The sequence below is a fragment of the Argopecten irradians genome, chromosome 9, assembly GCF_041381155.1.
Source record: "Argopecten irradians isolate NY chromosome 9, Ai_NY, whole genome shotgun sequence".
NCBI classification, from domain to species: Eukaryota; Metazoa; Mollusca; class Bivalvia; order Pectinida; family Pectinidae; genus Argopecten; species Argopecten irradians.
Window position 1 is genome coordinate 11,675,164 of NC_091142.1, and position 13,670 is coordinate 11,688,833.

A 13,670-nucleotide genomic window follows, 5' to 3' on the forward strand; every position below is an offset into this window, starting at 1 on the left:
AACTATAATGGGTGTTTAATCGCGTATGTATATACATGTATCTAATCAACACAAATGATAAATTAATTTGATTTGGTGCATACGTATTCAGTACTTCATTGCATATAGGACATAGTGCCACAGATTTTTTCGGGATGCAATTATTTTTTTATATCTTTATCTTGAAGTAAAATTAGAAGCTCAAACTTTTCAATGGTGGTAATGATGTAAAGCAAGTAACTTTTGTAATACTAAGTGTAAAATCGTCTTCTCTTGTTTTTGATAGAAAAAAAAATACCACTTGTCAGAGGTCATCTTCAAAAATGCTGAAATCAAGAAATTGAAGCATATTTCATTCTCTTACCGATTAACTAGTACTTAAGATCGGGATTAAGTCGATATTTTGTAAGTTACTACACGCTTCAAAAGTCTGTCGACAGCATAATTTACATTCCATGTATCTTTTACCATTAGTCACTGACAGATACTTTTAAGGATTTAATTTGCCGTAAACTAATTATTGTATGATATGAAAGATAACTGCAGAGCTTATAATTAACCGACTTGAAAGAAAAATGATAACATGCATTAAGGTTGTTAATGAATATTTATATGTATAAATATATCGTAAATTGACACATTCGGATGTCTGAACTACAATGTACATTATTATTGTACCATGGAACACGTGTGTTTATGACATAAGATTTAGATCTTCGTCGTTGGTTAGAGTTTTAAAAGAAAAGAGAACTATTCTTGTACATGTATAAACAAGTGTCGAAAATTATAATCAATCTTAATTTTTACAATTTATGTTCGTATTCTGTAAATTATAAAAGGGGTAGAATCTACTGCAGTAATTTCATATAACAAGGATTTATAGTTGAGGCATTAAAGATTAGGCCAATGATGTATCTTTATATCATTATACCGACAAAGATACCGACAAGTGCCGAGATATCGGGAAAATGTCGAGGTGTAAAAAAAAACCAAGTACCGAGGTCTCCAAGTGCGAGATGTCCTGATAACCGCTGTAGCCTGCTGCAACAATGCACCGTCATCCTTTGTGCCGAAAACTTGCCATTTTTATCACATTTACAGGGGAAAAAAACTTCAGCTTAGGAATACAAAAAACTGTATACGTACGTAAAAAGATAAATTCAAATATAAAGAGGCGATGAGTTATAATGCAATGTTTTCAAATTGATACGCATCGAGCACGAAGCCATCGTGTTGTCACAACACAGACGTAATCTGTTGCTCACAATACGTCACTTCCGGTAAAAAAGGGGAATTCCCCTAAAGTTTGAAAATTCTAAATGTATGTTTTATGAACGGAGGATTCACTTTTAATACGACCCAGTATAATTGTGACAATGAACGCAACCGGAAATATATTTTTTCTTCGTTGGCTCAGTAGTTCTTATGGTTTTATTAATGATTTTATTTAACGGTTTGCTTCAACGATTACACTACCCACTCTTTACTTATTCTTAGATCAATCGTAAAGGTCCTCATGCATGAGTTGCTAAATGTCAAATACTCAACCGTATTAATTGGTTTGAAAGTTGAAAGTTATTATTTCAGCAAAATCCATTGAGTTTTTAACTTTGCTAAAATAGAGCAAAATCCCTAACAAATGGTCACTGAGTGACCTACTTCATCAAATCAGTCACAAACTCAATATTTTGCAGATAAATTGCTCGCAAAACATCAATTATCTACTTGAATATGATTTTTAAATAACATCTTCCTACAAAGATACAAGATCACTCCCTTTACATTTTGAATTTTCATGAACATCATTACAATTAGTTTCAAACATAATCAGATATTCTCTAGACAATAGCATATAATGCTGAAACATTTATGTTTAGCCCTGCGACTGGCAGTAAACTCGAATACGGGGCAAAATCGGTATAAAAAGATTAAGTATAGCTTTCTATAGACGTTGAATCGACGATTCCAGACTTCTCTTGAATCGACTGGAAATAGTAAAGAAGAGCAATGAACTTGTAGTATTAATCAGAGGTCTTAATACTTTATGATCCTAACAGGAGTATTTGTTTGTAAAAATTATGACGAACAAGAACGTTAGACGGTAAAAATATTACATGACCTTAATCAAAATACATGTAATATGCAACTTACATTTATTCATTTAAATATTTTCCAATTTACATCATTTATTTATTTATTTTGTTGTTTAAAGGTAGGTTTCGCCCAATGAAATATAAAGACTACGAAATTGAAATTTATCCTATACATAGATATAATCTTCAGATCATTTTCAATGCATACAGCGAACAATATCGGTGGTCAGTTGCCTAGCTTGACCAGGAAAATACTCCTCTAAAAACAGAGCGAAGTCAAGCTTTACATCTGGAACATGACGTATTTTTTTCCAAAACGAGGCCGCAGATGAAAGGTTTCGAAAGTAAGCCGGTCTCGTAAGTAAGCATCATGTCTTATGAACTCTGTAGGATATTTGACTTTGATAATAAAACGGGTTTTAAAATAGACCGTTCTCGAAAATAAGCCTGGGATTTCCTACAAAACAAAAGAATATAAGCCGTGGCATCTTATCGAGATTTTAGGGTACCCCCGTTTGGCAGCTAATGCTATTTTACCTTCCAACAACAGGTTTGTTTCATATCAACTGTAGATCTCTTCTGGTAACATTTATTATTTTAAATTATTTCCCTCCAAAACATTGGGAATAAAGAATTATATCGTCGAATTTCTCCGCCTGCAGTAGTGATGACGCTACCCAGGTTCAATAAATGGAATTGCCTATCTTCAAGCCATCTCAATATAGTTCCCTCTAAAATACCGATTAAAAACAAACAATCAAATACAACTCTTATGCAGATTAATTAAAAGGATTTTATTTCTTGACAATAATGACAGTAATTTGAATAACAAAAACACTTCTATGAAGACACATCGATATTAGACTGCTACAGTCATGTTTAAATACAGAAGTAACTACAATGTACGGGCGCCCAAGTCTGCACAATATTTCATAAGAAAAATGTAAACATCATAATTCTGCTTTATCGTTTTTTAAACAAAAATAAATTATTAAACTGTTTTTCAAATTCATTTTGCTGCTTACCATAATTTATACTAGGTTGACTAGAACGAATATACGCACCTGGCCTACTATACCTTATGCTCTGCCTCAGAAAATCACTCGGACACTATTTTCTATACTTTGTTGTAGGTTTCCAATTATTTTAAGCGTATACATGCATTTTATATTATTTTTTTCTTAAAGAAACGACCATTCTTAATATCGTGATTTGACCAATCATTAAACCTTCAAAATTACATAACTTTGGAGAGCAGGTCGTATAGATTCTTCCTGGGAGTTTCAACAAATACCCAATGCATATTTATATAAATGAACAAACACAATAACGTCTCTGCTGTGAATTTGATAATCTATAGCGGTTCCATTTTTTATTAGCTAAGTAAGATAAGGCGACTGTTAATACATCAAAGGATAAAATGCAAATACAAACAGGATATAACTAAGGATAATGCAACGTATCATTTTTAATTGCCTCCATTCATCAGTAATACATGCACCCAATTGTGTAGCTCCTAATGACGACACAACATTAATTCTGTATTAAAGTCTATTGAAGCTACGAAATATGCAAGCTAATGCTTGAACAAAATGGGCATTCATACCACTTACTATAACAACCAATCAGGTTTATATAGAGTAAGCAGAAAACGAGAATTAGAATGGAAATATTGGCACATGTTGTAAATGTAACACTGATGATTATCTTACTACAAGAGAGGATAAAGAGTAAGAAAACAAACACTACCAATATGAAGCTCAGAATTCTTTCGAAAATGGTATGTAACAATATAGTTTTTTCACATACAATGTATATTAAGTATTTGTCCAGAGAATCTAATAACACCATAACCTTACTAAATAAATGATATTTATACCTATGATTATTATTATAACAGCAAGCCCTCGGGAAATATCACACATTCGGGTAAATAAACCTTCATATCACACTGCCACCGGGGCCATAAAATGCATAATATAATCAGAAATATCATGAGCTCTGTACGGTTTTGACAACCACAAGAATCGAACTCAAAGATACTGCCTCAACAACTCACAGAGTTCACTCAAACACCAAATTAGCCGAGTAGTGGATTGAATACGGATCAAGCTTCAACTTTTGTTTGGTGTACAAAACGAAAACTCGAAATTAAATTAAGAGTGGTATGCGGATAGAAACCACGTGACGATGATAAAAATAGACAGAATGGAGAAACCAAACAGAGACCTGTCAATGATGCGCATTGTGTCTTTGTGTTGAACACGAAGGCATTTCGGATCTTCAACATCCGCTTTGTCAACTTCCGGTTCTCCTTGCTCATTAGCCACAAACCCTTCAGACGGTCTTGCATGATTGAAAATTTGATTTTTTCTGACTTTGCAGAAGTGACCAGCAAACTGCCGAAGCCACATTGGGAATTCACGAACATCCTCGATACTGTCACATCGAAGTGTGAAGATGGTGAGCAGGACCATGATTCCACTGTAGAACATGACTGCCAATAAAAAGTAGGTCATCCCCGCCATGTTTTCAGACACTTTCGGAAGGATGTCATTGATGAGTGTCATATACACTGTCAGCGACAGAAACATGGTTATTGTATAAGAGATTCGTTCGCCTGAGGAGGCAGGCAGCAGGAACACGAAAGGATTGAGGAAACACAACAACATGATGGGGATCGTCATAGATACAATGAAATACTGGTATCGTCGAGACATATGAACAGTGAAGTCCAGAGTCGTCGATGGTGTACCATAGCCCATGAAGAATGAAACATCGGTTTTGTCTACACTCCACTCACCGTTAGGTGCGTACCACGTCATCAAAATATGCGATTTACTGATGGTCAGTTTCACATTGGACGGAGATCGCCATAGCATTATTTGGATGCTGCAAATCTGTGTATCAATGGGAAATTTTGACATGTCAACTGTGCACGTGGCCTTTAAGAGTTTCCCGGGAACATACTCACAGTTACCAGTATTGGTAATGTCAAGGTCATACTCATCCGCACCAAACTGCCGAAAGTCATCCGCAGCGTTGATGACGTAAACTTTTGGTACCCAAACTTTTAGTGAATTAATCCTTATTTTCTGGATACCACCATAATCGTTTGGCGTCCATTTTAAGCGAAAATCCGGCCATGTAAGTATAATGCCCGCACTTAATGTAATAACGCCAGAAAGTTCATCGAAATCGATAATGGACATGAGAAACATCGATATATCAATGTTTAGTGTATCACTGAAGTTGTAGAGGGGGAAGATTTCCCTTGTATAGTTGGATAGAAGTGTATTAGTCAGACGTATCCAGTCATCCATGGAACCACTCTCCCCCCTGACAGGCGTCCTCATCACGTGTAAAAGTAGAACACACAGTCCAAGTTGTGCAGCCGCCATGTTGTTTGGTTTGTGATGTTTAACGTCCTCTTAACAACTAGGATCGTGTTAGGAAAGCCTCCCCGTATGAGTGGCTGTGTTTGTGGGTATCTTTATGTTTAGAAGGCTGTGGTATGGTTGTTTTGTGTCTCCTTGTGATAGTGGAATTCTTGCCTTTTTGATAGCACAGTCTCACTGAAGCATACCGCCGAAGACACCAAACTACATCTCATCCGCTGACATTATACGACTGTTAAACAAACAACAATTATGCATCAGGTATAACTAGAAATAATCGTTGTTTTAATCCAAGTGACATGATATAATTGAATTACGTAAAGAAAAAATGTATTTTAAACCTGGATATCGATTTTGAGAACGTAATAAAATATATCTTTATCCCCAGCATTTCAATCGATAACTGTAAACTTGTTTTTGCGACGACTTGGTACTATTATGCTATTTTCACAGCTACCTTTTTAGCTAACCAAATCTTTGCTCTAAGATACTAAAACGCCAAAGCTCAAGATAGACCTCTAAAACGGACAATGAATTCAATAATTCAATCTTGATTGTAGCATGTAGCAAATATTTTCATTGTTCTTTTTTAGATTTTCGTGTTATGACGAAACAAGTGTATGACACAAAATCATATTTTACTCTCACCGTAAATAGCTTCACCATTTATTTATTTATAGTACACATAGCTCCATAATAACAAAAAACATATTTATTTTTTATTAAAATTAAACTTGAACCTTCAAACAGTCGGCCTCCAGAGGTAGAAAATAATGTAATTTAAACAGTAAAAATTTTCTTCTATTCCAAGTTTTCGGCCTTTTTGCTATCCTCAGGCTACTATAGTATATAATGATATGATCATATGAAGAAGTTCAAGATGGATTTTACATATCTGGTTTTTTGTTTTCATATACCTAAGGATGACCAAGAGGCCGAAAAATTGTAAAAAAAAGATATTTGTATTGTTCAAACTTTAATCGTTAATCAATCGTTGCAGACGCAGTTTATAATTTTTACACATTTTATTATTGCAAATAATGAAAAACTTACCGAATATAGTCGCGTTGTAACACGATCTCCAATGATGAACCACTGAACTTGGCAGTCGACTTGTTGAGAAATATTAAAGAAAAAAATGACCTGCGTTTGCAAACTTAATTTGGTGATTTTAGCTTACTCGGATGGTGTATGGTATCTGACTGCTGGTCTGACCGAAGAAGCAAATTATAAAACGATCTAAATGGGTGCTTTTAACCTATGATCAAATCGATTTATTTCGTAATGAATATTTATGTATAGAGATATAAAGAAGATAGCAAAATGAACTTCCAAAAATAACATTTCAAATTGATTCATTACTTCAAAACGACAGAATACATTTATCTATCCACTAACATGTTGTAGAGAACCGGATGTTCATAAAATAGGTAGCATCAGTGACTGCTGGCACTGGCAAGAAAATAAATAGGCTTTGTTACTCCTCACCTTGTAAATTAAAATAACAAAACGAAAAGCTACGGAGAGACTAGGTAATAAAACTTTTCACTTTTTTAATGGTAAAATGGCCTGAAGGGCCGGTGAGCTTATGCCATGGCGCGGCGTCCGTCGTCCGTCGTCCGTCCGTCCGTCCGTCCGTCTGTCTGTCCGTCAACATTTCCTTTAAATCGCTACTAGTCATAGAGTTCTGCATGGATTGTGACCAAATTTGGCCACAAACATCCTTGGGGGAAGGGGAACAGAACTTGTATAAATTTTGGCTCTGAGCCCCTGGGGGCAGGAGGGGCGGGGCCCAATAGGGGAAATAAAGGTAAATCCTATAAATCGCTACTAGTCATAGAGTTCTGCATGGATTGTAACCAAATTTGGCCACAAGCATCCTTAGGAGAAGGGGAACAGAACTTGTATAAATTTTGGCTCTGACCCCCTGGGGGCAGGAGGGGCGGGGCCCAATATAGGAAATAAAGGTAAATCCTATAAATCGCTACTAGTCATAGAGTTCTTCATGGATTGTAACCAAATTTGGCCACAAACATTCTTTGGGGAAGGGGAACAGAACTTGTATAAAATTTGGCTCTGACCCCCCGGGGGCAGGAGGGGCGGGGCCCAATAGGGGAAATAAAGGTAAATCCTATAAATCGCTACTAGTCATAGAGTTCTGCATGGATTGTAACCAAATTTGGCCACGAACATCCTTGGGGAAGGGAAACAGAACTTGTATAAATTTTGGCTCTGAGCCCCCGGGGGCAGGAGGGGCGGGGCCCAATAGGGGAAATAAAGGTAAATCCTATAAATCACTACTTGTCCTAGAGTTCTGCATGGATTGTGACCAAATTTGGCCACAAACATCCTTAGGAGAAGGTGAACAGAACTTGTATAAATTTTGGCTCTGAGCCCCTGGGGGCAGGAGGGGCGGAGCCCAATAGGGGAAATAAAGGTAAATCCTATAAATCACTACTTGTCATAGAGTTCTGCATGGATTGTAACCAAATTTGACCACAAATATTCTTTGGGGAAGGGGAACAGAACCTGTATAAATTTTGACTCTGACCCCCCAGGGGCAGGAGGGGCGGGGCCCAATATGGGAAATAAAGGTAAATCCTATAAATCGCTACTTGTCCTAGAGTTCTGCATGGTTTGTTTGTTTGTTTGTTTGATTTATTAACGTCCTATTAACAGCTATGGTCATGTAAGGACGGCCTCCCATGTATGCGGTGTGTTGCGTGCATGTTGTGCGAGGTGAGTGGACTGGGAGACTGCGGTATGTTCGTGTTGTGTCTTCTTGTATAGTGGAACTGTTGCCCTTTTTATAGTGCTATATCACTGAAGCATGCCGCCGAAGACACCAAGCAACACACCCCACCCGGTCACATTATACTGACAACGGGCGAACCAGTCGTCCCACTCCCTGTATGCTGAACGCTAAGCAGGAGCAGAAACTACCACTTTTATAGACTTTGGTGTGTCTCGGCCAGGGGACAGAACCCAGAGCCTTCCTCACAGGGGCGAACGCTCAACTCAAGGCCAAAAGTGAGGCGGTGCCAAGGGAGGCATAAGGAAAGATCAAGTCAGTTAGGAAGAAGAGAAAAGATAAGATCCTAAATTTAGTCGCCTTTTACGATCATGCAATAGGGGCAGCAGGTACAATTCTAACGCCCTACCTGCAGGGATTGTGACCAAATTTGGCCACAAACATCCTTTGGAGAAGGGGAACAGAACTTGTATAAATTTTGGCTCTGACCCCCCGGGGGCAGGAGGGGCGGGGCCCAATAGGGGAAATAAAGGTAAATCCTATAAATCGCTACTAGTCATAGAATTCTGCATGGATTGTAACCAAATTTAGCCACAAACATTCTTTGGGGAAGGGGAACAGAACTTGTATAAATTTTGGCTCTGACCCCCCAGGGGCAGGAGGGGCGGGGCCCAATAGGGGAAATAAAGGTAAATCCTATAAATCGCTACTTGACCTAGAGTTCTGCATGGATTGTGACCAAATTTGGCCACAAACATCCTTGGGAGAAGGTGAACAGAACTTGTATAAATTTTGGCTCTGACCCCCTGGGGGCAGGAGGGGCGGGGCCCAATAGGGGAAATAAAGGTAAATCCTATAAATCGCTACTAGTCATAGAGTTCTGCAATGATTATAACCAAATTTGGCCACAAACATCCTTGGGGGAAGGGGAACAGAGCTTGTATAAATTTTGGCTCTGACCCCCAGGGGGCAGGAATGGTGGGGCCCAATAGGGGAATTAGAGGTAAATATTCAAATTTCTAGAGAAAATAAACAATGAACCTGTATCCAGAATATTACTTGGCATTACAAACCAGGTGAGCGATACAGGCCCTCTGGGCCTCTTGTTTAATGGTAAAATGTGCTTATTGCAGTCAATATTTTTTGTCTGATTTCAGGGTTAAAGTAACAAAAGCCACGAATCAATATCATGCGACACAAAAGTGCAAATACTTTAGCAATGAGACAATAGGGTTTCAAATACAGACCTCGTCCTCAAGCCCTCTTGGATGACGGAAACAAAACTTCATGGGTCTATCAATCATATTGTTCAATCTTTTAAATACAAAGGATATGACTGTAAAATATTTATTGGATTTTTTCTTTGTGTGGTAATTTTAGACTTTACCACCGTTTAGTAAACGTGACTGAAATTCTATGGTTGATATCGGTCTGACGCTCATCATGAAGGAAGTTAGGCGCCGGTTGAATTCCTGTAATTCCTTAAATTTTGCCATAAAGAAGCATTAAAAAAAGTTAAGGAAAAAATCTGAAGTGAAGAAGCCTTCTTTAAAATCTGTAATGCTTGAATATGGAGAGATTTAAGTTAAGGGTTTCCTTAAATTTAAGGAATGTTCGTTTTGTTTGAATTGTTCAACTTTGTTGAAGTTAATGACAAGTTAAACATTAGTGTGCCTTATTAAATTTACCATCAATCCTCCCATTACTGTCACCAAAAAGGAGCTAAATGCTCCCAATTTTGGATCAAGAAATTACAACTTTGATATTCTTTGTCAACATGAAACTTGAAGAGGATATAGTCTGGAAGGTATGTATACCACATTACAATATAGGTATGACAAGACAACTGTTCGTACCAATCTCCACGTGACCAGTTTACATACAGGACTACCAAAATAAGAATTATACGGTTATATATGATAAATATATCTCCATTGTAAATATAAAAATCTACACTTGTACATACATGTGTCATTTGAAGATCATCATTATCCTCGTCGCCATCATCTCCTTATTATCACCATCATCATCAATATCACCTTCATCATAATCTTTTTGCAGTCATCAATATTTTAGTCAGTTAAATATTTCTTACATATTTTTGTATTTACACAATTCCCTAGATAACATATGGACTGATCCATTTTAGTGACGTGGATAGTCCAATGTGATATTTGAATATCTTTAGTCTGTCTTTGTATACTACAGAGTTGTCTTGTCTTTACGGGCCGCGGTGGCCGAGTGGTTAAGATGTCCCGACATATTACCACAAGCCCTCCACCTCTGGGATGCGGGTTCGAATCCTGTGTGGGGCAGTTGCCAGGTACTGACCGCTGGCCGGTGGTTTTTCTCCGGGTACTCCGGCTTTCCTCCACCAACAAACCTGGCACGTCCTTACATGACCCTGGCTGTTAATAGGACGTAAAACTAAACAAACCAAACCATACCAAAGTCTTGTCTTAAAGGTAGATATTCATTGTTAGTTCATAAGTTTAAAATTAATTTTTATTTGTTTTCATACTAAATTCGACTTTCTGATTGGCAGCTTCTTTTTCTGCATAATACTAAGAAAACAAAATCGGAATCCGAAAATTGCGTGTAAACTTGACGTTATCATGATGTCACAATAGAGAAGTCGATGTTGCTTATTGATTTAGAAAAAAATAGTCCATTTAAAAATCAATAGAATCATACGTTTAAGCGTATTTTATGTGATCAAGTGGACAGAAAAATTAATTATAAGCATTGACATCACTATTTTTATTGTTCATTGGGTTAAGAAAATTAATTTTGACTTTTGTGAGAATCCGCTACGCGAACAAGGATTCATACATTTTCCAAACAAAATTTATTTCATACCCCGGTGATGTTAAAAAATAGTATCATCAATGCTTAAGTATTTAAATCATGTGATAATTTTTACACATAAAATAATGATTTAACTATCTACCTATGCACGAGAGCAGATAACTGCGTAATATGCTTAGATGGAATATATGAAGAAATACATCTAAGATAATTTCCTTAACAAATTAACATCCATAGGTTATTAAAAACACTATGTACCTTGGTATAGACGTTAATAGTTTAACATCCTATTGATAAAAATTTTGGCAACTCAATATATTAAAAAATAATTTATAAAATTTAGTAATATAGATTCAATGTGATTATATTTTAAATGTGCCATTAAATGATTATTTTGCAATGTTCGTGAAACTGAACCCAGCTCTTCCAGGTAAGTATTGATTATGACGTCATGTGTTTGTGAGCGTAACATCATATTTATAACAGAAAACGACGTGAGTTTCCCTCACAAAATAATGACGTCACAATGGATACCTACGCAGGGGAGCAAGCTGTAATAGTTGAAATAATGCACGAGTAGTTTTTCGTGTCCTGTTAGATTATTTTGCTGTATTCTCCAATATGACAACACTATTAACAAAAGGCCAATAGGTCCTGGCTGTCACACCAGTTCTTATACAAAATGTCACAAAGATATGTTAACAATTCTGACCCATTGCAGCCTCTTGATGTCTGTTAGGAATAATTTGTGCATATACAAAGAATAAAAATGGCTTGAATATCATGATCTACAATTTCGTTAAAAAACCAAAATGAAAATGATTTATAATAAATAACACCTCTGAAACGTTTATAAATTTTAATTAATTTAGCCTTTGAAATGAAGAGTAATTAAGTGTATTATACCTAGAACAGTGATAGGAATTTCAAAGTTCAAGAATTTTGACCACTTCTGACTCCGACCCTCTCGGGTCTTTTTGGGTCAGACAAGACAATCACATACTGATATTTCTAATTAGGTATGACCCGTTTCCTATGGATATCGAACAAATAATGTTCAAAAATGTGTTTTTTCTATATAACTTAAGTGACCTTGACTCTTCTCCATGGAAAGTCGAAGACACCAGAGCCATAAAATTTCCAATTTTATAAGGACATTCAATCTATGAAAAATTTCTATTTCCGCCAGTTCTGTGAGTTGAGAAGATGTTTGAAATTTTGGTCAAGTTTACTCATTTTGGTATTTTCCACAGCCACAGGGGGTGGGGACCATATAATTCACATTTTTTTAATGGACTTCGACTCTGAAAAATATGTGAAAATTTTCTTGAATATGCTTCAGTTTTAGTAGTTTTTGAGACGTCAAATGTTAATTATTTACGAGCAGACGAGACGCACGATGGATAACACGGTGTTTAGAATAGGCCTAATTCATTTGAAACTTCGTCAAACGTGAAGCAAGACGTCAAGAATATCCAAACCACCATTCCCATGCACGATATATTGTTAATTATCATGGAGTTAAAAGATGTAGACAGCTTGAACCAAACACTGTGGTAGATTTTGATAAAAAGTACAGAACGTTTCAGACATAAAAAGTAATTTAACGTAAATAAGGTAAAAACTCCCAACTTCAAAAACCTACCAATTTTGGAGATTTAGAAATGTTTAATTCCATTTCACTTTCGCTAAATACCAAGCCCATCCATTGCTTTGTTGTGTTAATAGAGATTGATATCTGCTAATAATAATATAATAAATATAAGTATTATCTCGAAAATAAATCAATGGATTATGCATTATAAATGGAGTCTGACGTTTAAGCGTAATTTGTGTGATCAAGTGGACAGAAAGATTAATTAAAAGCATTGACGTCACTATTTTTCAAGTTTATTGGGTTACGAAATTAATTTTGACTTTTGTGAGATTCAGCTACGCGAACAAGGATTCATACATTTTCCAAACAAAATTTATTTCATACCCCGGTGATGTTAAAAAATAATGTCATCATACCTAAGTATTTAAATTAAGTGGTAATTTTTACACATCAAATAATGATGTAACTATTTACCTTTGCACGAGAGCAGATAACTGCGTAATATGCTTAGATGGAATATATGAAGAAATACATCTAAGATAATTTCCTTCACAAATTAACATCCATAGGTTATTAAAACACTATGTACCTTGGTATAGACGTTAATAGTTTAACATCCTATTGATAAAAATTTTGGCAACTCAATATATTAAAAAATAATTTATAAAATTTAGTAATGTAGATTCAATGTGATTATATTTTAAATGTGCCATTAAATGATTATTTTGCAATGTTCGTGAAACTGAACCCAGCTCTTCCAGGTAAGTATTGATTATGACGTCATGTGTTTGTGAGCGTAACATCATATTTATAACAGAAAACGACGTGAGTTTCCCTCACAAAATAATGACGTCACAATGGATACCTACGCAGGGGAGCAAGCTGTAATAGTTGAAATAATGCACGAGTAGTTTTTCGTGTCCTGTTAGATTATTTTGCTGTATTCTCCAATATGACAACACTATTAACAAAAGGCCAATAGGTCCTGGCTGTCACACCAGTTCTTATACAAAATGTCACAAAGATATGTTAACAATTCTGAC

At 36.1% G+C, this 13,670-nt stretch overlaps 1 protein-coding gene across 1 annotated transcript; it reads right to left on the minus strand.

The window, feature by feature from the left end:
* Positions 1 to 4,228: 4,228 nt before the first annotated feature.
* LOC138330528 (neuronal acetylcholine receptor subunit alpha-7-like) lies at positions 4,229 to 5,473 on the minus strand. The gene has a single exon (XM_069278097.1). It carries the CDS (start codon positions 5,471 to 5,473, stop codon positions 4,229 to 4,231), a length of 1,245 nt encoding a protein of 414 aa, XP_069134198.1.
* Positions 5,474 to 13,670: the final 8,197 nt, after the last annotated feature.

Coding starts and splice junctions, on each gene's coding strand:
- LOC138330528 (XM_069278097.1), bottom strand. CDS start 5,473: ATGGCGGCTGCACAACTTGGACTGTGTGTTCTACTTTTACACGTGATG.